Genomic DNA, 24,325 nt, shown 5'->3' on the forward strand with positions numbered 1-24,325 from the left:
AGGTGAGAAAGGAGTGCACAGCCTCAAAAATTGCTGTGAAGGAAAAGCAAAAACTAAGGGAGCTAAGCTCCCTCTCAGCTTCACACTGGGCTAATTAGGTGTTACATGGTAGTTCACACCTTTCTAATAGCTATACTTTCTGTTTGTCCTCAAAGTTCTTTGCATAGAACTGATTTTTGTGAGAATAAACAAATTATTTTATATCTAAATAATCTGAATGGATATGAGTATAAAACATATTTTAAATTAGAATTAATCATTGAAAAAATAATAAGTAATCTACCCAGAGACTTCTGAACGGAAGGGGTGCAGACATCAGACTCTCCTTTGAGGTCTTATCCCAGTATATTCCACCCATAAAGACATACTTTTAAATCTCTATAGAATTTGTAACTCCCAATGTAGGTATCCCAGTAATGGGCTTCCACATTTATTGATGGGAAAGCATGTATAGTAGACCACTCTAAAAATTAATGAGGGAACAAAAGGGGTAAATATAATGTGTAAGAAATATTTTCCCCTGCTTCCTTTTCAAGTGATATGCTATAAAATGGTGCTCAAGGAATAGTCAATAAATGCCTTTATACATGATCTGTTGTCTTTATTAAGTAATAATTATTTGGTTGTCTGTAATGTATTCTAACTTTGATTTTAGTGATTAAGATTTTCCAGAAATTTTTCTAGCAAATATTCAAAGTTTTGTCTAGTGAGGTCTTTATTTGACTACAGACTATTAGCCAATTGTCCAACAATACTCATTCACAAATAAGTAGCCACAAGTCAGACCCCCTGGTAAGGTGTATATTACAAAATGTGTTAACCGTGGACAGATGATTATAAAGTTGCAGCTATTACTGTTTTTTGCTTTGATGTAGTACAAAGGGAGAAGAGATGTGTGATTTCTCTTATTAACAATTTTAATTAACTTTTAATTGATTTCTAGGAAGATAAATGTTTTCATTACAGCATCACACACTGAGCTCCTTGGTTAGATACTAAACATCAGTGCAAACTTCTTGACAGTATTGCTGATAATAAGGGATTTTATGTTTGGTTATCTTTTCTAACATGTACATACTCATCTATAATACTAAGTAAATGAAACTACCTTGTTTAGCCATCCCATATCACTTAACTTACATGACCTTATTTATGTTCCTCAGTTAACTAGGACACAGAAAAGGAAGCAAATAATCCTGTATTTTACAAACATTCTAGTTCCTTTGTCTCTATTAGATGTGCATCTGAGTTAACCTTAAATTTTTTAGAGCACTTTCTTATAGAATGTTAGTCTTTTATTCCATGAGCATCAAATATACCTCCTTTCATGGAAGCTAGACAGTCAGTGAATTAAGTTGTAGTTAATCGGGTCAAAACGTATGTGTGTGTGTGTGTGTGTGTGTGTGTACTTGACTTTGAATATGTTATTTACACTTTATACTTAAGCTGACTTAAAATTACGAAACCCTATTAATAAAAATGCCCCATCTAATATTTATTTTTAGTCCCCTTGTTGAATATGTGTTTGGATATTTTCTCTCAACAAATTATCCCACTGTAAGATAAAGATTTCTGTATATTTGAAAAATTCAGTAATTGAAGAGTTATGAGATATGCTTCTATTCTCAAAAGACTTATAGCTGTGGGGAAAAGGTGTAAATAAAAAGTAATGTGGGCTTCCCTGGTGGTCCAGTGGTTAAGACTCCACGCTTCCAGTGTAGGGTGCACAGGATCCCTCGCACATCATGTGGTGCGACCAAAAAAAAAAAAAAAGTAATGTTACAAAGCATTTGTTAAAATTCTAATTTATAAAATGATCTATCTCTAAATGCTAGACATTTTCCTAGGAGAGATTGAATTGGGGTTGGGATTTGAAGACTGGATGAAGAATTGGAATTTCAGAGGTGAATAAGGAATCATCAATGCAAGGCTTGAAGAAAATGTCAAAAAGTGTATGCTGAGTCCTAAGGAAATGAAGAAAATTGATTAGACTTGAGCAGAGTGTTTATACAGGACAGTGAATAGTAAGAGAATGCTGAAAATGTAGGTTGGAATTAATTCATGCATAGGAGTTTAGACTTCTGTCTATAGTTCATTTGAAAGGATTTCTATTACTCAGGGTTTTTAAATCTGGTGCATACATTACTCCTCTTGAGAACTTTGCCTTGCTCATTAAAATATTAATGACACTTGAAAAGTTCTGAAGTAATGAAAACTTTTAAATTTTCTTTAATCCCAATTTCCCAAATTTATATATTTTATTCAGTGGAACAGAATAATGGCTTTGCAACTAGATTACAGAGAATTATGCAACAGCTATCTTCTTATTCATGTTATAATTTATGATCTGTGCCATGTTTGTGAATTTCATCTCCAACATGTATAATGGTAGCAAAAGAGATTCAAAACTGCTGTTCCACTTCACATCTTTTATTTTATAGTTGAGATACCTGAGACCTAGAGGGAACAAGTGACATACCAAAGTTAATGATATCGAAAAATATATATAGTGGAAACACTGAAACTAAACAGCACTTCTATAAGGTAGCAATTTCTTTTTATATATCAAGGCCATTCGCCATCTTAACCTACATAGTCCCTGTTTGTCACTCTACAAAACATTAAAAATGCAAAGATATTTACTTATTATCATACTCTTATCTAGGTCATAACAAAATACGACTTTTTACTTTATAAAAATGATATTTTTCCGTATAGATCTGGATTCAGTAGTTCCGCCAAGATGATCATAGTCTTCCCACTTGTAAGAAGGGAGACAAGTGTTAAACAAATAATCACATTAATAAATCTATAATTTAAGTCTAGTAAAAGTGATATAAATTATACGTATATGGAGTTCTTGCCATGTATAACAGGAGGGTCTCATTTACATTTCAGGAGTGATTTGAGGAATCATTTGAGGAAGTGATGTTTAAATGGACATTTGAAAGATGAATGGGTATTAGCCTAGTGGATAATAGTGGAAGCCCTCTAGGCAGAGGCTTTGGAGAAATTTGGAGGTTGGAGAGATTTACATTATTCCAGAACACAGTGAAAGTAACATTTAGTAGGAGAACTCTTGGTTATGGTAAACATTTGAATGGTGTTGAAGGCAGTGGAAATCACTGGAGGATATTAAGAGGAATGATGTCATTTATCTATTATAAAAGATCTCTCTGAAAGGAAATAACTGAAAAGAAAATAAAGACATAATCTAGCAATCTAAGCCACAGTTGATGGTGGCTTGGGCCAGGGTGGTTAGGATTGAGATATTGCATACATTGGAAACAATGTATTATAAGTGGAATAGGGATTTTTCTCTAAATGCCATATCTTGGACCTTGTTACCTAATATCCCAATGTATCTCACAGCTTGGAGCTGAGCCTCATACATAGTATTAAATAAGCTTTTCCGAAATTATTGAATAAATAAATAATTGAGAATAAGCTTTTCTGAAATTATTGAATAAATAAATAAGCTTTTCTGAAATTATTGAATAAATAAATAATTGAGAAGGTGGAAGAAGTAGATATCAGGAACATCTTCTTTATTTCTTATGTAATCTGTTGGTCAGTGGAAGAACCATGTAGTGAAGTAGGGGAATTGGAGATGACAAAGATTTGGACATAGAAATAATCAAAAGTTCAGTTAGAAACATGTTAAGCTTCTCATTCTATGGTAGGCAGAATTATGATCACCCAGATACATCCCATGTGTGAATATGTTACCTTACATAACAAAATTAACTTTGTAGATGTGATAAGGTTAAAAACCTTGAAATGGGAGGATTACCCTGGATTGTCCAGGTGGGCCCATTGTAGCCATCTAAGCCCTTAATAGTGGAAGAGGATGATAGAAGAGTGGATCAGAGAGATGAGATAGAAGAAGGAGAGATTCAAAAAATGTGAGAGGGACTTGACCCACCATTGCTGGCTTTGAAGATGGAAGAAGTGTGCTATGAGCCAAGAGAAAAGGTATGTGGGTGGCCTTTAGAAGCTGGGAGTTGTCCTTACATGACAAGTAAAAAGGGAGTGGGGATCTCAGTCCTACAACTTCAAGGAACTGTAGTCTGTCAATAACTGGAATGAGCAAAGAAATGGATCTTTTCCTACAGCCTCCAGAAAGGAATACAGACCTATGCATACCTTGGTTTTAGCCAGGTGAGACCCATGTTGAACTTCTGATTTATAGAACTATAAAATAATAAACTTGCGATGTGTAAACAACTAAATTTGTGGTAATTTGTTATGGCAACAATAGAAAACTCATATAATATGCATAAGGTGTCCTAGTAGAGATATTAGTTAAGTAGCTGGACATACATAGTACAATACATACCTAACATCCCCCTCCACCCCACACATATACATACACAGCCATATTAATCAAATTAAATCATTTTATCATAATAAATCTTCCAATATGGGGATAAATAAGAATATATCTTGAGCAAGAATCATTTAAATTATGGATTACATAAAAATACCCACAGACAGAAAATGTCCCTGAAACTTTTAAGAGTGTTGGTTTAATGAAATAAAACGTAGTTACATTATTGGATTGTATTTTTCTATTTACTTGAGCAGTGATTTAAGACAAAAAATAACATTTTTTGTTTGATTGGTTGTTTTCTTTTGTAAGGGATGTGGCAGTATTGTTGTTTGTTTTTTCCACTAAGATGACCAGCTTGACTAATATGTCAATAATCTGTAAGACAAATTCTAGGAAAAATGTAAAAGTAGAAGAAAATATGTCTATGGAAACTCTTCAACTCTTTTACAGTATTTTTGTCCTCTTCAGACATTCCTGCAATTACTCTTCTATCTTTTCTCAGGCTTAAAACTCCAGAGGTAATGCCCTCCCAGGGATATTGTGTTTTGATGAATAAAAGGGACAAATCCTGCTGGAATGTCTGGCATTATGACAGTCAGAAGGAGCGCAGTTATGGACATCTTGGGCTTTATCGTTTCAAACAAGGCACAAGTGTTCAGCAAACCCACCCCACATGCTTCCCCAGTGTTTGTAAAGGTGGATATACATCTGCTCGTGTGCTGTTCAAAATACATTATATTGCATCCCAGGCTTTGTAGATATTAAGTGATTATTGTGTCCCTGGCTCATAATGCAGTCAAGTGTCTTGTTTTCCTTCCTTTCCCTAGTGAAGTTTGGGGCATAATTATGTAACATTTTATAGATGCTAAGATTCATTCCAATTTCTTTGAGAAACAATAACATAGAACTGTTTAGCACAAAATGCACTGTATTTGATAATGAAATATCATAATTTATGTTCCAATTAATTGATTTTTAGATTATTTTAATTCTCAACACTCTAATTCTCATAACACTCCATAAGAAGAATAGTCACTCAAAATTTACCCATTTTATTTGATGCAAAGTGATTTAATATTACATAAAATTTTCAGTTACAGTACGTTTATTATAGCATCAACAATTCTGTTATCATTTGGAGATTGTATTCTAATATTAAAGAAGAGCCCTTCGCAGTTGCTTTACAGTTACTATACTTTCACTTCTATTTGGGTTTTGGAACATGTTTAGTTTTAAATCTCAGTTCCTTGCATTAATTTATTCTAACATTCATTAATTCCACAAATATTTATTAAGTAGTTTTATATGCAAGACATTATACTGAGAACTGGGGCACTGAGGTATTTATTTCTTGTGTAACCCTAAGCAAGATAATTAAAGTACATAAGCCACAGCTTTCTTATTTGTAGAATGGAACCAATGATATTTATTCATAAGAACATCAGGCAGATTAAATGCAGTTATATATATATGGTGCTTATACACACACACACACACACACACGTGCACACACACACACACACACACACACATACACATATAGTGCTTGAATTTAAAAAGCTGTAAAATCTTAAGTTGTCAGTTACATTTAATTAAAACCTAAATGTGTTTTTTTAAATTTTAGAATTCAAAATCTATTAAAGAAATGATAATACAGGAAAATTTCAGTATTTTTGAAATGTGAATTTTCTGTCATAATATAATATTGTTATTTCTACTGGTATCTATGTTATGTTCATTTTGAATGAAGAACATCAATTAAACTATAGTATATTTCTTTTCATGTTCTAGACTTTTGTACTACATTGTCATTATCTTTTAAATTTTCTCCCTAGAGAAAAAAAATATTTGGTTAGAAATATGCCATAATTCTTTAACTATCCCCTTCTGGCAGGGCAACATAACAAAATGTAATGTGAAAAAATCATAACAAAGAATACTATGTGAATTCCTTTGTTTTTAATTTTATTTAGGCAACAGACGCTGATGCTGGAATAAATGGCCAAGTACACTACAGTTTGGGTAACTTCAATAATCTTTTTCGTATCACATCCAATGGGAGTATTTACACAAGAGTGAAGCTTAACAGAGAAGTCAGGGACTACTATGAACTTGTTGTTGTGGCAACTGATGGAGCGGTACACCCTCGTCATTCAACTCTAACACTGGCCATCAGGGTTTTGGATATTGATGATAATAGTCCTGTGTTCACCAATTCAACATATACTGTTGTCGTTGAAGAGAATCTGCCAGCCGGGACCAGTTTCCTTCAAGTAGAGGTGTGTAGAAGAAGCAGTTATTTCATGAATTCTGTATAAGATTTGACATTCATGTAGGGCTGCCAGACTTAGTAAATTTAAAAAAAAAAGAAAAAAGCATATGCAGTTAAATTTCAATTTCAGATAAGCGAGTAAATTTGAATATAAGCATTCACATATTACAGATATTACATATTGTGCTTTATCTAACAACCCTATTTTAGAGATATCCCAAAATTGAAAAGGAGAAAAGTTGCCTTTGTGAGAAATTGAATAACACTTCTTAACAGATTTCTTTTTAATTTACAAAAGTAATGCTAAATGTTTATTGCAACAATTGACAATACGAGACTATTTAAAAAAAAACTTAATAGACTCTCACCTTGTACCTCCAAAGTTACTTGGTATTAAATTTTATGTGTATTCTGTTACATTTATGTTTGTGCTCACACAAATATCAAATGACTATTTACATATATATATAAATATACATGTATGCAAGTGTGTACCTATATATATACATTCATACGTATATATACATGTATAGAATTGCCTCATATTTTACAGAAATAGGATATTGCTGTACCTATTATTTTGTAATATTTTTTTCACTTTCCGTATACAACTGGCATCCTTCCAGAAGTCTAACTCTCCTTTTTATTAGTGTCTTCAGAGCTAAGCCTCTTTTTTTCAGTCCTCAAATAAATTATTACCAGAAACTCTGGACATTCTGATTCAGTAGGTTAGATTGGCCTAGAGATCTGCATTTTAAGCACAACCTCTTTAATTCTGACATAGGTGGTCTATGAAGTGTATTTTGTAAGAAAAAAATATAGTCCTTTCTCAACCTGCAATCTACAATTTGAATTTTGTTAGCATGCATTTCAAAAACTTGTGTTTCTTCCATAATTCAACTCAATATTTGTTTACTTAATCAGCAAACATTAGTACATCTAAAAAAGGCAGATGCTGGCCAAGGAGAGGGCCATTATTTCTCCATTTATTCTTCTATTCATCTATTCATTCACTCATTCTTTTATTCAACAAGCATATTTTCAGTGCTTACTGCATGCCAAGTCCTCTGCTAGACTCTGGGGATTCAAACATGAACAAGACAGATTTCCTGCCTTCATTGAATTTTCAGTCTGGTGTAGCAAACAGACAAGTAACTGGTAATTAATATAGAGGTCCTCAATGCAAGGAACCTGGGAGATCACCGGTGGGGCTCTTTAACCTAATCTTGAGAACAAAGAGAATGTTTCCTGGAGAAAGTTTATTTCTAAGTTGTGAACTGAGGGGCAAATAATAGTCATTCAAGGGGAAGAAAGAATACTCGAGGCAGCGGAAGATCCTGCTCAAAATCCTGGAGGAGGGAAGAGTGAGGAGCTAAAGGGCTGGAAAATATATGTGTCCTTCTCACCATGTTAACGAGATTGGAGTTGATCCAAGATGAAATGGAAAACAAGAATTTTTAGGCAGGAAGGTGACATCATAAAATCTGTGCTTTAACAGTATCTTCCCCATTGTGATGTTGATAAGTGTTTGGAGGGGGCCGAGACTGGCATTCACAAAGTTGTTTGCTTTACTGCATGCATTTTTTAACAAACCCTGACCTTCCCCACTCTGTCCTTGCTCCATTCCATTTCCTCTACCAGAATTGCCTTTGCCAGTCTCTACTACTGAATGAAAGAGTCATCTATAAGACTTCCCATTGAAACCTGTTTTTTCAGCTGTTTTTTGTTTCGCTTTAATGACTTTATTTTTGGAAATGAGAATTAAAAAAAAATGTTTATTGGAGTATAGCTGATTTACAATGTTCTGTTAGATTCTGCTGTACAGCAAAGAGAATCAGTTATACATATACATATATCCACTCTTTTTTAGATTCTTTTCCCATAAAGGCCATTACAGAGTATTGAGTAGAGACCTGTGCTGTACAGTAGGTCCTTATTAGTTATCTATTTTATATATAGTAGTGTGTATATGTCAATCCCAATCTCCCAGTCTACCCTCCCCAACCTTTCCCCCTGGTGACCATGTTTGTTTTCTACATCTGTGACTCTATTTCTGTTTTGTAAATAAGTTCATTTGTACCATTTTTTTAGATTCCACATATAAGTGATATCATATGATACTTGTCTTTCTCTCTCTGATTTACTTTATTCAGTATGACAATCTCTAGGTCCATCCATGTATCCCTTTTATTTTGGTATTTCTGTCTTATTTCTTCTTTGAGACAGTAATCTGGAGGGTAGGTATCTTGTTTGTATTCATCTTGTGCATCTCTATAGCACCTTGTGCACACTCAATAAGTATTAGTTAAAAGAAGGGAGGCATAATAGAGTGATCTCTAGAAATGTATTATAGGATCTTTGTGAGAAGACATATTTACGTTTTCATATAGCCCTTTAATAACCTGTTATGTTTATGGAAAGCACACACTAATATTTATTTTTATTTAAGGTATTATTTTTCATGGTTATACAATCATCAGGAAATAATAAGCAATCATTTATGACAATATTTATTTCTTTACTGTGGTATGATCCTTTTAATTAGTGATTTTTTCAAATAACATAGATACAGTAACAAGATCAACAATGACAAAACCTCATGGGTCTCTGTATCTGACTTGTTCTCTTTCTTTCTCTCCCTCTCCCTCTATCTGGTAAATTACTTTAAAAAATGTTTCTCTCTGAAACATGCCTTTTGATCATCATTCATTTCATGCTATTCTAGGTACTGACACATGACTTCCATCAGTCCTCCATTTCTTTATTTTGGCAATGGCAGTGATATAACCATTCTTCTTCTTAATTTGTTACAGGCCAAAGATGTTGACCTTGGAGCTAATGTATCTTATCGGATAAGAAGTCCAGAAGTGAAGCACATTTTTGCACTACATCCATTTACAGGAGAACTCTCCCTTTTAAGGAGTTTGGACTATGAGGCATTTCCAGACCAGGAAGCAAGTATCACTTTTCTAGTGGAGGCCTTTGATATTTATGGAACAATGCCACCTGGTATTGCTACTGTCACAGTGATAGTAAAGGTAAGGAATATAGATGACTTCTGGTTGCCTACTTTCTACTCTCTACATGTAGTTCCTGTTTTTATTTTTTTTTTAAATCCACACTATAGTATAATATCTGGGGGCAGGATTCATAATTATATGTGGTACCAGAGCCAGAACATAAAATTTTGAATGTACAGTATTTACAAAGACTTGAGAAATAACTATATTATTTAACTTATAAAAAATAAGTTTGAAAGAACCACTAAATAAGAGTTCAAACACTGTGTCTCCCTGGGTCTACCATTAGCTCTGTGACTTCAATCAAGTCGTAATTTCTCTAGACTACACTTTAGTCCAGATTCCACAGTACCAGGGGTAATAACTTCATCCAAATCCTTCAACTTAAAAAAATAAAAATTAAAAAAAAAATAAGAGGATTCTGAAAGTTTAAGAGTTCTAAGCCCCCAAGAACTAGTTAGTTTAGTTTAGTTTGGAGCTCAAGATTCTGGAATGAAACAAGCTTTAGAATCAGATGGAATTGGGGTTAATTTCTTGCTCAACCATTTTCAAGTTCTATGACCTTGGGGACTCTCTCAACCTCTCTAGATTTGCCTTCTAGCTTAATAAAATACCCTGCACCAATTGATTGCCTAGAAAAGCATGTTGTCTTCTACCTTTAGGGTTTCTTGTGATTGTTAAGCTGTGTATTTAAAAGAAGACATGAGGAAAGATTCATCACTTCTCAGATGTTAGTGTATATAAAGGTCATCTGAGCTGCATACCAAACTTTCAGATCCCTCTGCTCCTTCCCAAAGGGGCACCTTTCTCACAGGAGCATCTGAGACATCAGTATATTAGAAAAGTACACAGATGATTCTTACACAGGTTGTGTGAGTATCAGATGTTGAAAAATATACTTCAGTTACAAATATACACATACAAATGATCCTTGAGCTGCTTTATTAAAGGTGTTTAGAACTAAAAAATGACTTCAAATGACCTTTATTTCTTTGGTGACATAAAATAAAAGTGCTTTCATAAACATGTTTTGTATGATTTTTGGTCAGGGGAAGAAAGTACAAATTTGAAACTACCCTCTTAACATGTTTTCTCTGGTACCCGACTGGAGTTTGAATGGTTAAAAAGACAGAGCTAGTCAGAAAGAAACAGATTCACACAGAGTTAGAGCAAAAGAGTGAGAGAGGAGAGAAGGAAAAGGAAAAAGGGAGAGTGACAAGGATACAGAAGATCTATATGATAAATGAAGACTTTACAAGGAAGCTTATAGAAAGTTTAAATAAGTCCATGAATGAAATACGTGAATAAGATTAATTGGGTAAGCAATTTAAGTTCACTTTAATATAGATATTTTAATTCATATTATTTTCACAAATGTATGTGTTCTACAAAAAATATATAATTTATGATTATGACTCAGATTTTGCCAGGTAACCACTGAGACCAAGTTTCCATGTTAAAAAAATAAAATCTATGAAATTAGACAGAAGAAAACATGGAAGTATGTGTAAATTTTGAATTAATATTTAGTTATAGATGGTAGAATTGCAATACAAATTTGGCAACCACACATTGGTCTGCTATACAGCGGGACTATTTGTACTTCTTGCAGTCACCTTACATCACTAGAAATGTATCCTAACTGAATGGGATCAAGTTATTTGACTCACCAGTTCTGTTAGGTTGTCTGATCCTGGAGATCTTTCAGAAAACCATAGGAACCTATGTTCATTTAAAGTTTGCCGCTTGAGATGCCTAGAATTACAATCTGTAATGTGTTTGAGGTAAATTGTTTAGCAGAATTCACCTATGATAAATTACTCAGAATTTTACACCATCTGGTTCTAGTTGGCTACCTAAAGCATGTGGAAAGTTCTGGGAATGACTTCAGTTCTTGAAAGCAGCTTTCCATAGAGGGCTGTATGTACACAGGTTATAAGGCACAGAAGGTCATAGGCAGCTTTTGTACAATGTTCATTCTTAAAGGGCACTGCCAGGTATAAATGATGGTACAAGAATCATCACTTTTGTTGCATTTTTGTTTGATTGTTTAACTGATAAATAAGTAAGGTATGCAATTGGTTTTCTTAGACAATAAAATATTGATACGAAAACATAGAAGACTGTTAAAGATTTCACCAGTATATGATTAGCATAACTATATTTATCATATAGGTAAATGCTCTAATGCTCTTGACTGTAAGATCTTTGAGTGTGGATTTTCTTGTGTGTTTTGCTGTTGTTGTTAAGATAATCCTGCAGTCAGGGTGGGATGTGGGGATTATTCCATTGCCTTTACTTTACACTTGAATTAGGCTTATCTGCTGGTACACACATGATGTCACTTCTTCCCTGGAGTCCTGCTGTCTTCTCTAAACTATTGGGTTGGCCAAAAAGTTCCTTCAGTTTTTAAGGAAAAATAAAAGACACATTTTTCATTTTCACCAAGAGCTTTATTGAACAATGTGTTCACCGTTTACTCCACTACCTTCTGCCATTTTTCAGGCAACTTCATAATTCCATCTTTGCAAAACATTTTATCTTCTTGATCAAAGAACTGTCCAGGTGCCTTTTACAGTCTTCCAGGGAATTGAAATTTTTTCCATTAAGAGAATTTTGTAAATACCAAAATAAATGGAAATCTGAAGGTGCAACGTCTGGTGAATAGGGCGGATGAATCAGAACTTCCCAGCCAAGCTGTAACAGTTTTTGCCTGGTCATCAAAGAAACATGTGGTCTTGCATTACCTGATGGTAACAAGTGTTGCTTTCAATTGGTCTCACTGGGAGCAGCACTTGTTGGAATTCATTGTTTGGTTTTCCAGAAGGAGCTCATAATAGATGACTCCCTTCCAATCCCACCGTATACACAACCTCACCTTCTTTGGATGAAAATGAGCCTTAGGTGTGGTTGGTGGTGGTTCATGTCACTTGCCCCATGATCTCTTCCATTCCACATTATTGTACAGTAGCAATTTTTCATCGCCCATCACAATTTGTTTTTAAAACAGAACATTTTTGTTACGTTTAAGAAGAGAATCCTATACGGAAATATGGTCAAGAAGGTTTTTTCTCTTAACTTATGTGGAACCCAAACATCAAAGTGATCAACATAACCAAGCTGGTGTAAATGATTTTCCAACAGTTGATTTGGATATTTTGAGTATATCGGCTGTCCTCCTGCGTGGTATAATATTGATTGTTTTCAATTAATGTCTCAGTTTGATTGCTATCTACTTCAACTGGTCTACCTGACCGTGGAGCATCGTCCAGTGAGAAATCTCCAGCACGAAACTTCACAAACCACTTTTGACATGTTTGATCAGTCACAGAACCTTCTCCATACACTGCACAAATCTTTTTTTTTTGCGTTTCAGTTGCATTTTTACCTTTCTTGAAATAATAAAGCATAACATGCCAAAAATGTTGCTTTTTTCTTCCATCTTCAATATTACAATGGCTACACAAAAATTCACCAATTTTGATGTTTTTTTTTTTTAAACGCACGCTGATATGGCAGCTGTCACAATACATTCTAACAAAATGTTTTCAAATGAAGTTAGCTACTAGAGCCACCTTATGGGAAAAACTGAACGAACTTTTTGGCCAACACCAATACATTGGAAAGGGGAACACAAGTCCTTTCCATTCTCAGATGCCCTAAAGCTATCTGGAGTATTTTATTAGGGTCTGGATTCCTTCTTTCTCTGGGGTCCACAATGATTCTGTATCTACTCCTTCCATTTTGTGTTTCTCTATCCTAAGAATTTTATCTGTTTCAGGGAGTTGTAAATGTATCATTTCAGGTACTTAAAATTTTATTCAGCATTAAGTTCTCTTTGGGAATAGCAGTGTGAACTATCAAAATCTTTTCTTGGATAAGCTGCTTTTCTATTTGTGTCTCTCTTTCCTGAGACATTGATTTTCAGTGCTCTAATAAGTCTAGGGAAGGATCAAGGAACAATACAAAATCATCGAGGGCCTGAGGGGCTTCAGTGCATATTTAGAAATATTATTTTGCCACACTATTATGTTATGACATTTAGAAATTTAGAACTCTGCTTACAAAAATTTTAGGAACATGATAATATTGGTGGTTATGAAGATGCCATGATAGGTAGAGACATGAAAAAGACTAAAAGATGAGACTGACCTAAATGAACTAAATGAGCAAAATGGCTTCTAGACCATCTACCTGGTTTTGCCTACCCATATGCTTTGATGGTGTTGAACACTAAAAAATTTTACATAGAAAAAATGATCCATCTATTGGCTGTTCTGGACAGTAAGGGAAGAAAAGATTTGCTACTAAGGACCTTCACCCTATAATTCCCAGATTCAAAAATGGATGTTCAAGTGGTATGTAGTCTTCTCTCTCAGGATAGATGTGGTTGATAATGGAGAGTTATAATCCCTCATAGACTCTAGCTTGGCTGCTCTAATTTCAGTTTAGACTTATTTGCTTGGATTTTTTTTTTTTTTTTTTTTGATGGAAATAGTCATTGGTGTCAAACTGAGTCCCAGCTGTCATCTGAACAAGCAGGATGTGCACTAAATAAGCCTCATTCTCTATCTGGGACTTAAGCCTCTTAAAATGCCTTCTACATTCCCTAACCACCCCTTTATTTTAATACAGGGGATTCAATCAAGGATTCTACATCAGCTTGTGTGAAATGTTGCTCATTGATGGGCTCCTTTTTCTTTAGAAATAAGAGTGTTGATCTAATTTTTATTGTCTCAGTTGCTCTATCTTATTTAGAGAAGTCAAACTATTTCATTGGTCAAGGATTCCTGACCTATACAAAGTTATTTCTGGATTATTGTACATTTAAAACAAAACTTAATATTTAATTCTAGACATTTTTCAGTGCCACTTTGTTTTCTTTTTCAAGGTTATTTAAGCATAATAAAGTTTGGTGAACATTTCTCCAGATGCAGGCTGACACTTGCTTTCCTTTCTCCTGATCACTCAGGATAAGATTATCACAAAGAGAATTTAAAAACTGTATTGTATACTATTGGGACCCATAAAAATATCAGGTTTGTTTGTTTTGAAGAGAAGAGTGGAATACAATTCTCATTTCTCTATAAATGTAAATCTTTCCCAAGCTTGCAAATTTTCTGCTGTTGGTCTGTTTACTTGCAGTACTGATAAGCTGTTTTACTGATAACATAATTGCATAAGATTTGCCAAGAGATATTTCTACCCAAAACAGTCACCAAGGGGAAAGCATCTTGAAGATCTCTCTTTGAAAATGAGCAGAAACATAATTTCTTTTGTAAAGAAGGAAAAAAAGAAAGATCAAGTACTTCCTATCTAGTCCATCAAACTTATTTAAAATTGAAGTGGTAATGGGGAAATTGAAGTATTTGAAATAATTGAAATAATATTTATTTCAAAGGAAAAATATTTTCACAGTAGAAGGAAAATGGAATTTTATCACAGACACCTGCAAAGAGCTTTCTTAGTGTCAAATTTCAAGGATCCAAAACAAAACTAATCATGATCGTACAAGTAGTATGTATTTTTGTTGCAAAGGTTTTGCAGAACATTTATAAGACAAGGCCTTTTTCATTGTATATTTATTAAATATCTATAAGAATTGAATCTGTGATAATAGTAAATTACATGATATGGGTAAACCTCTGGAAAATGAAATAAAATTCTAAATAGTTTTACACATAAAATCCAGAGAAAAATCTGCCCTTACAAACTGAGTTATAATAATATAATATAGAAAATACACGGAAAGAGATCTGTTTTCTATAGTAAGCCAAAAGCTGAATACAAGCCAGAAAGTTTGAAATATTTAAATGTGTGTATAATTCTGGGTAGCATTAAAAGGAATGTAAAGAACTTGTCCAAGATAAACAGATGACTTAAGTCATTTGCTGATTGTAATTTTAGATAGAATGGCTGCATGCAAGTAGGAGAGAGAGTGAGGGAGATGCTTCTGTGAAGGAAGGAGACTGAATTCACCCCTGGTTGTGTTTTACCTGTAAAAGAGGGTGCAGGTATGGGAGTAGGCAGGGATAGATGGAGGGACCAGAAATGAAAGACCATCTAGAAGGTTATTAGGAAATACAGTGAGTCTTGGAAGATAGAGCTAGCATTTTCATCTTTCAGAGTGGTTTCTTCTTCTGCGAAGGAAAGGAATGTTTCTACCCCCAAAGTGTATACGAAAGAAGATAGATAGAAACTCAATGCCCAGTACCAAGGTGGCATTTGCCAAACTATGGACACCTGACAGGCAGTGATTTGCCGCTGATGTTCTGTGGTGACAGTATTAGTAGAGTCCTTGTTTTGATTTGGTCAAGGAGCTGTGGTTTGAGAGACGAGGTAATCCAGGATTCAAACAAATCGGAAACTCTGGACATTTCAATTATTATAGCAGCTTTCCTTCCCTTGCTCTGGAGGGAGGAGACTGAGTAAAAGATAATCTTCAATGGACCAACTAGTGGGAGTATGGTCTAATAGACTGATCTTTTTTTTTTTTATTAAAGTATAGTTGATTTACAATATTATTAGTTTTAGGTGTACAGCAAAGTGAGTCAATTATACATACATATATTTTTTTCTGACTCTTTTCCATTATAAGATACTGAATATAGTTCCCTATGCCACACAGTAAATCCTTGCTGTTTATCTACTTTATATATAGCGGTGTGTTAATCCCATACTTCTAATTTAACCCTCCTCCCTCCTCCCGATTGATCATTATTTTTTATGACTTGCTGCTTTTCATCTTGAGGTTGGTTCACCTAGAGAAAATACCCATTTAAGACTATGGCCTTCAAATATTACCCTCTGTTCTATTCTGTGCTATCAGATTCTTAAGAGTATATTCTTTCTAATATATTCACCTCCGTGTTTAAAGAATATGAATACATCAAGGAGGGCGTGTCATAGGGCTGATTCAGATGGTTTCTTAAAGTATCTGCCTATTCTGCTATTCTACAGCTTTACAACAAAGATGTAACATATTTTCACTAAAGAACCAAACCAGAGGAAACAAATAAAAATGTACAAGCCCAGAGATAACATAATATCTCAAACAGGAGTAATTTATATTACTATGGCTCCCCATATATCACCCACTGATTTCTGGGAGTCCCAAGAAAATGCTTTACTTATAGAGTATACACAATTAAGTAATTTTACCCTTCAGTGATTATCACATTCTTCCCTGCCTGCCAAGGCAAATGAGACCAGGCTTGCCTTACCACAGCTCTCCCAGTGGGGACAATAGATGCTGATAAGCCTTGTTGATACTAGTTACTGCTAAGCATTGGTACCATTTTCCAATCCCATCATGACTATAGCTGCTATCTCTACCCCAGTGAATTGGCTGCCTCATACTGGGGGGCACTCTTGATATGTTGGTGTCCTCAGTATGTATTCTGAGAACTTGACTTCACCAAAGTCATACAGTGTTCCAAACAGTTATAATTTGTGCCTTCAATATATTATTACCTTCAGGGTCTGTCATGATATACTTCATAGAGCACTTGCTCCTCAAGATGGTACTGGGTGTCTCATACACAAAGTATTACATAGACAAGTGGATTTGGGAAACACTGGTATATATAAAAATAAACCGATTTCTGTGCCGTAGACCTTTATATAGAAGCCTTAAATATGCTAGTGTATGTTGTGAATCTCAAGAAAATAAAATGTGATTTCCCACAATTGATCATGGAATTTCTTTTTATTTGTAAAGCTTTTGATAGGACTAATTTTCCAAAGAATGCAATTTGGAAAAAACTGTATTAGGTTTTAGTGAAAATAACTATTTGTAGGGTTAAATATTGAATAAGTTGTTTAAAATGTACAAATACGACTGCTGAAAGTCTCTTTTTACCAAAAAAAAAAAGCTTCATAAATAATTATAAAAATTATCTTCAGGGAAATAGATTAGAATTATGCAGTGTTTAGAAGCTTGCAAGGTTGCCAAGATAAAATTGTAGTAACTAGTTAGAAGAATTCTGAAAAATGTAAAATATTTTTGGAAAGAGGTATTTAAAATTTTATGTGTGGAATTTTAATGAAAATCCTACTCAAGTCATTTTATATATAATCTTCTGATGACTTTGCCAGTTCCCTTTCTCCTCACCTCCAAGCAGCAGAATGATGCCTTTAGGATCCAACATACCAGAATTAAATCTTAGCTCCACCCTTTATTAGCTGGATAATCGTGAGCAACTTAATTTCTCTAAGCTTCAGTTTCCTTATTCTAAAAATAGGAACAATAATAATAATAGCTAACATCTATTTTAGGCAAATTAATTGAGATGATAAATTTAACACACACAGCATAATGTCTCATATACAGTAAAAATAAACCATATACATACACACATGTATATAATTGTGATGCACTTTTGGGAAAGTCTGAAATAGGGTGATGTTATTTGAATTGATGCTCAAATATTCAAGCTTAGAATGTGCACATATTCTCCCAATTGACCACAGTGTCATGGCTTGGAAAAAAAATCCAAAAACCTATCAACTGCCTTTCCCCTATATTACCATTCCAGTTCAGAGAAACTAGATGGGAATGGAATTTTGTATTAAATTAGTGGGTTTGTCAACATTACACAATGTTAACCTCTTCTAATTTAGCCATCAATTTTGAAGGACTGTTTTACCTGCCAGAGTGCATGAGTGATGAGGCAGTTGCTCAGGTAACAGAGATGCATCCTATATGAAATTTAGTTAAACTCCTTACTATATATTCCTATCACATCCTTATACTTCCTCTTTCATAACACCCATCACACTTGCTAATATTTATTTATTTTTTGCTTTCCACACTAAATTGTAAGCTCAGTACCAGGAGGCACTGTATCTTTCTTGGTGGTAACCATATCCCCAGCACCTAAAGTACTACCTAATGCACAGTGGGAGCTCCATCAATATTTGTGATACTGAGAGCTATAGTGTACATTTTGCTACTTGTGGCAAAGTGTAACATTGATTACCTTACATTAGGGATAATACTATCCCCCAAGAATCCAGAAAAGCTTCAAACTCAGAAATAAAACCAAACCAAAACAAAAAACAAATTTAGGCAGCTAAGAAAGAATCTTCCCAGTACAGGTTTTGATCCAAAAAAAAAAAAAGAACACTGAGGTAAGTTTGTGACTTGTGTTTAAGAGAGCCCCATGCAAAACATAAAAGGAAAGATTTGTTTGGTTGGTTGGAGATAGGGCCTTTATGACCCTATGTGGCAGAATCACAAGAGAAGGTAGAGAAGTCAGAAAAGACAGAAAGGCAAGTAAAGAAACCAAGACAGAAGAAACAGCAGAAGGTAGATAATATAAAAAAGAACAACTGAAACAGCAAATAGAGGGTGTCTGGTAGTGCAGAACAGAACTGGTAACAGGCAGAGGAAAAAATCAACTGTGTCGTCTGCCAAGGAAGAGAAGGCATCAGCTCCATAAGCCTTAAGGGATTTCAGAGGGCAGGGCAGCCAACGGTTCTATGTGGCTAGTGATAACGCTAGAGGGTACTGTAGGAGCCATTCCACCCACTGGCGCACACCCTCTGGTCTCCTCATAGAGCATGCACGAGAGCTTAAGATGAGGGCTGACATTCTCTATATTTTCATCATTTAAAGAAAGATGATCGAATATAACCAGTTAGTACTCTTCTGTCAGGAAAAAAGCCTCTTACCCAGAACAGCTTTCAACCTATGATTCCAGAAATTTAAAATTCTGTCATTTATTTCTCATCGCTTTCAATAGAGAACGTGCCATTAATTTGTAAATTCACCAGCAAGTTCCTATCTTCCTGGTATGCTCATTAAAAAGGGTTCCTTAAATCTACTCTGTGGTCTGTCAAAGCAGAAATGGTTTCTGTGATTATTTTAGACTTGAGTTTAGAAAATAAATAAATGAAACTCGTATTTTCTTCCTCTTAGATAACTATCTTCAGGTGCAGTTTTTGTTGCTTGATATGTGGAAACTAATTATGCTTACTTGTACAACAATCTTTTTTTCTAAGAAGATCAAGCCTTAGTTCCAGTTGAGAACCATGATAATATTCAGAATACTATTTAGAAATATGAAAAGTAATTTTTGTTCAGACCAACAAAAAGTATAGCCACAGAAAGGAAACTTAATGATAAAAATTGTTAACAAGAGAATAGAAAATGAAATTTTCTGTCAATACTGCCCTCTAGTGGAACAATTGGCAACAGACTAGGGCTTGTGTTTGGAGAGTGGAGTTTATCCTTAATTTGCTGCATAGTAGAGCATTTGTACAGAAGCAGATTTATGTACATTTTTCTTCAGACATCCCTGGAGCATAAATATAATGAAGTATTGATTATGCTCTTTGGCATTGCATTTCAGTAAATTCTCTAATCTGAAATAATGCATCATGCAAGAACCGTGTGCAACTGGCTACACAGCTTAGCCACAGTGAAAGATTGTAACCTCAAAATATGTACAATGTACCAGAAGAAGAAACACAGCTACAATAACTGTATTGATTTATTCTTTATGTTGTCAGTGGCAAGCAGACCAACGGGGGATACCAGTCTTTTAATGGTGTTCAGTTATTTAGGTTTCTGTATAATCAGTTTGTGAAGCCAGATTATAAAAATGTCCACTGTGTGTTCAGTTAGAAGGTGATCAGTGACTACTTTCCCGGCCCAAAAATAAAAAGGCTACTGTACTCAACACTGTCAGCGGCTGTATTGACATAACTAGGAAATCACATATTATTTTTTTCCCTGAAGAATTAAGATTACATTAAGATTTTTAATGTCCCCTGGGGGCGTGGGAGAAGAAAATTCATAGGAATATATTGAGTTTATGTGATTTGCGAAACTCATGTAGAGAAAAATCACAGTTGGGCTCCTTTTCTAACCTTCAGAAGTTACAATTTAGGAGTGCAAGAGGAGTTCTACCCCTTTGGTTACAAGACTCACCTGTTAAAGTAATTGGCACTCTTGAAAGCAGGAGGAAGTGTGCATGCAAATGTTTTATATATTCACCCCCTGCCTGGAACCTCAAGATCAATACCCTCCACTCTCCTCATTATAGAGAACCAGTGCTTCCTAGGTTTATTTACTTGTTCAGATTCTAAAGCTCATCATTTATAAAGGAAGTCTTTTTCATGTAGAGGCTGTGAATACTACATGTCAAAACAGAGAAAATGTTTTTATTTTTCAGTTTTGCTTACAGCTCAAGATCTCCAATTTTTACTAGAATCTACAGGGTTTTTCAGATTCACAACTCAGAAGTCAGCTCTATTGTGAACATAAAAGCAAGCTCGATTTGATTGTAATAGTTAATTATCCTGACCTCTTTGCAAAAAGAGGTGCTTATAATCAGTTAATTTGTGTGTTTCCAATTTACATTGTGCAAAAAAATTGTTGTATCAGAGCAAATATCAAAGACTGTGTAGAATAATTTTCTTCTTTTGTTTTTAACATCAAGTGAGAAAAAGATGACAGGGACAATAAGATAACTAACAAATTTAGTTTGGGGCTCAAATATATTTGACCAAAAGTGCCCCCAGAAATGCAGGGTGCAATGATTATTTTTTTAAAAAGTAAATTTAAGAAAGGTAAATCAGCCAGGTTAATAAACATTACTTTTGAGGAAAAAAATGATTTGAAATTCTCCATCAAAGATAAAATGTTTGAGAAAAACATGGTCTTGCTCTCAGGAGACCAGACTGATTGGTGGTTTTGCCAAATAAGTATATTAATTTAGGCGACGTTGCTAAGCTATCTGCAGAATCAGTAACTTTACCTGTCAAATGGCAGTTAAGTGACAAATTCAGGAACATCTTTTCTTGAGCCACCACAGTGTCCCCAGAGCCTAGCATTGGGTCATAAAAATGGGAGGAACCTGATAAATATCATTTAATGAATAAACATAATAGCAATGCATTTATATCATTGAATTGTGAAAATTTAAAGGATGCATATAAATCACTTTGAAAAATCTTTAAATAAATTAAAATTGTTTTCTGACTGAGAACATCTAATCCTATGTGTCATTATTGTAGTGTGGTACAGGGAAAACATCCTTTAATCATTTTATGTTTGTAAAAATATAAGAATGGCATAAAAGGATATTTCACAATTTGCATTAGAAATGTTCTAATCATACTATTATGCTAAGTATATATATAAAGAATTTGCAATTGTAACAGAAACACTAAAGAGCTTTCTTTAAAAGCAACAACAACAAAACAAACAAAAATACTGTCTTCTACACCTGTCTCATAGAAGGGCACCTTTTATGAATGTTTTCCTACTTTTCAAAGTTCAGAACTACATCATACCATTAGAAGTACCTTTAGAGAAAATTTCACACCTCACTCCAAATATCTGAAAGATGTATTTGGAAGGAGCACAGGGTGTGTGACAGACTCTTTACTTGAGTAGAATGGCCTTTGGTAGAATGGGGTAGGTATCACACACATTAATATTGTATAGGAACTCTGGCAATTTCCTCTGGGGTGCCATTCTGAAGTGAGTGTAATGGAATTGAGAGGACGTAAGGCTGACAGTGGCAAACGGGTTGTGTGATATGAAGAGATGGAGCGGTCTAGTCACTGTGTACCTCACCTGGTTTCAACAGAAGCACTAAATTCTTAATTGTGTTTTACAGGATATGAATGATTATCCTCCAGTATTTAGTAAACGGATCTACAAAGGGATAGTGGCTCCAGATGCCGTCAAGGGTACACCTATCACAACCGTTTATGCTGAAGATGCAGACCCTCCTGTAAGTAGAATATGTTGATTAACACCCTGAACTAAAGTGAGAAAAATCTTTAACACTTATAAATGACCCAGTTCCCAAGACAGTGCAGTGAGTCTGTGTGAGTTCCACTCTGTTCACTCACATACATTTAATGTACTCTTGCCTGTTGCATCCACAGGTACAAACCATATTTCAAACGATTATTATTGAACTTAGACAATTAGGGATATGGTTTTTGTTTTACTGGGATTCAACATTGACTATTTACCAATTTATCTAGTACTAATGATAAATATGTATAGAAAGAATTGTCTACATTTGTAATCAGTATCATTCAGGTTCTTTATTTAGAATATTGTAAGCTGAATTTAGCCTGGATAAGTTTTATCCTTAGGTATTTTACATTTTATTCATATTTTGTTAGAAAACACTAAATCAATATATGATATTATATTGAATGTGTTAATTTTGGTAAACTAAAGTTGTATTGCTTTTAGAACATATTTAATAGATTCTTTTATTATCCAGAATTTCAGGACGTTTTTTGAGATGCCCTAAATTGTCTTTCAAGATACAGGGTTCCTAATTAAAATATTATTATAGCAGAAGTGAGGTAAATTTTCCTGAATATTGTTTCTTAATGTATTAAAAATAGCATATAAAACTAATAGGGCTTCCCTGGTGGCGCAGTGGTTGGGAGTCCATCTGCCGATGCAGGGGATGCGGGTTCGTGCCCCGGTCCGGGGGGATCCCACATGCCGTGGAGCGGCTGGGCCTGTGAGCCATGGCCGCTGGGCCTGCGTGTCCGGAGCCTGTGCTCTGCGACGGGAGGGGCCACAACAGTGAGAGGCCCGCATACTGCAAAAAAACAAAAAAAAAAAAAACAAAAACTAATAGTACCAGTATAAAAATGCTTTCTGTAAATAACTTGAGGGTGTTATAGGTATTAACTATTTATTCTCATAATAGCTGAATGATGAAGATTTGAATTTTTTACCTTGGGTGAGCTTGAAGTACGAGTCAGTGGCTGATATATTCTAGAAAAATGTTAAAAGTGTTAAACCATTTTAGAAAAGTAAGAAAATAGAAAAAGACCTCAATTTTATAAGTAATTTAAAAATTCAGTTTTGTGTTGCTAATATAAACAGTATTTATGTAATGCTATTTATTTAATAAAATATAAATGGCAATCATAACATTTTTCAGCTTCAGTCGTGACAAGCCATATAAAGTCTTTTGTGACTATGACGTCTTGAAAAATAATAATGTTAACATGAAAGCAATGGCCTTTCACTCAGAAGTTCCTTTTCTCAAGTGTGTTAAAATGTCTTTGAAACTGATTTATTGAATCTTGGGAAATATGACAGGCAAAATTTCATAGCCTTGGACATACCAATAGAGATGGTGGATGTGAAATTGGTGTTTTGTCTGCCTTTTAAGTAAACTGTCAGAGGTACAAAATACTTTGAAATTAGGATTACAATTCAGTTCTATTCAAGATGTGTTTTGAGCACCAACTCCATAGTAATCACTGTGCTAACCAGGTTTTGCTCTCCAGAAACTGACAATCTCATAGGAAAAGCAGAACTGCACATAGAAGCTAAAAAGCACTGTATTGAATGAGCGTACATGTAGGGGAGGAAGACTTTTCCTTTCTTCCCCTCTAGGCTCTCTGGCTGGTCTAATAATTAAATTGACATAAGACAGATTAACAGGAGAAAAACAAATTTAAATTTGTACCAGAGCTCATAAAAATATGATGCTCATAAAAATGTGATGCTCAAATAAGTGACTAAAGCAGGCAGCTTTTATACCTTTTAGACCAAGAAACAATGCATTTGTGAAGAACCGACAAGATGAAGGGGTTTGGGCTTGGGGTAGTATTTTAGTAAAGAAGTAACAAGGTTTGCTTACACGGCCTTCTTGTCTTTGAAGTCCCTATCTCTGGTAGTAAGGATTTCTTTCTTTCTTC

At 34.5% G+C, this 24,325-nt stretch overlaps 1 protein-coding gene across 1 annotated transcript in view; it reads left to right on the forward strand.

The window, feature by feature from the left end:
• Positions 1-24,325, forward strand: part of PCDH15 (protocadherin related 15) — a gene marked incomplete at its 5' end in the record, with an annotated part of 299,765 nt that overhangs the window by 126,453 nt on the left and 148,987 nt on the right. The window contains 3 exons of the mRNA XM_007470315.1: positions 6,307-6,612; positions 9,419-9,643; positions 22,258-22,374. Of these exons, the coding sequence (XP_007470377.1) occupies positions 6,307-6,612; positions 9,419-9,643; positions 22,258-22,374 (648 nt within the window). The remainder of the gene's footprint in view (positions 1-6,306; positions 6,613-9,418; positions 9,644-22,257; positions 22,375-24,325) is intronic.

This window comes from Lipotes vexillifer, unplaced genomic scaffold (assembly GCF_000442215.2).
Source record: "Lipotes vexillifer unplaced genomic scaffold, Lipotes_vexillifer_v1.1 scaffold690, whole genome shotgun sequence".
NCBI classification, from domain to species: Eukaryota; Metazoa; Chordata; class Mammalia; order Artiodactyla; family Lipotidae; genus Lipotes; species Lipotes vexillifer.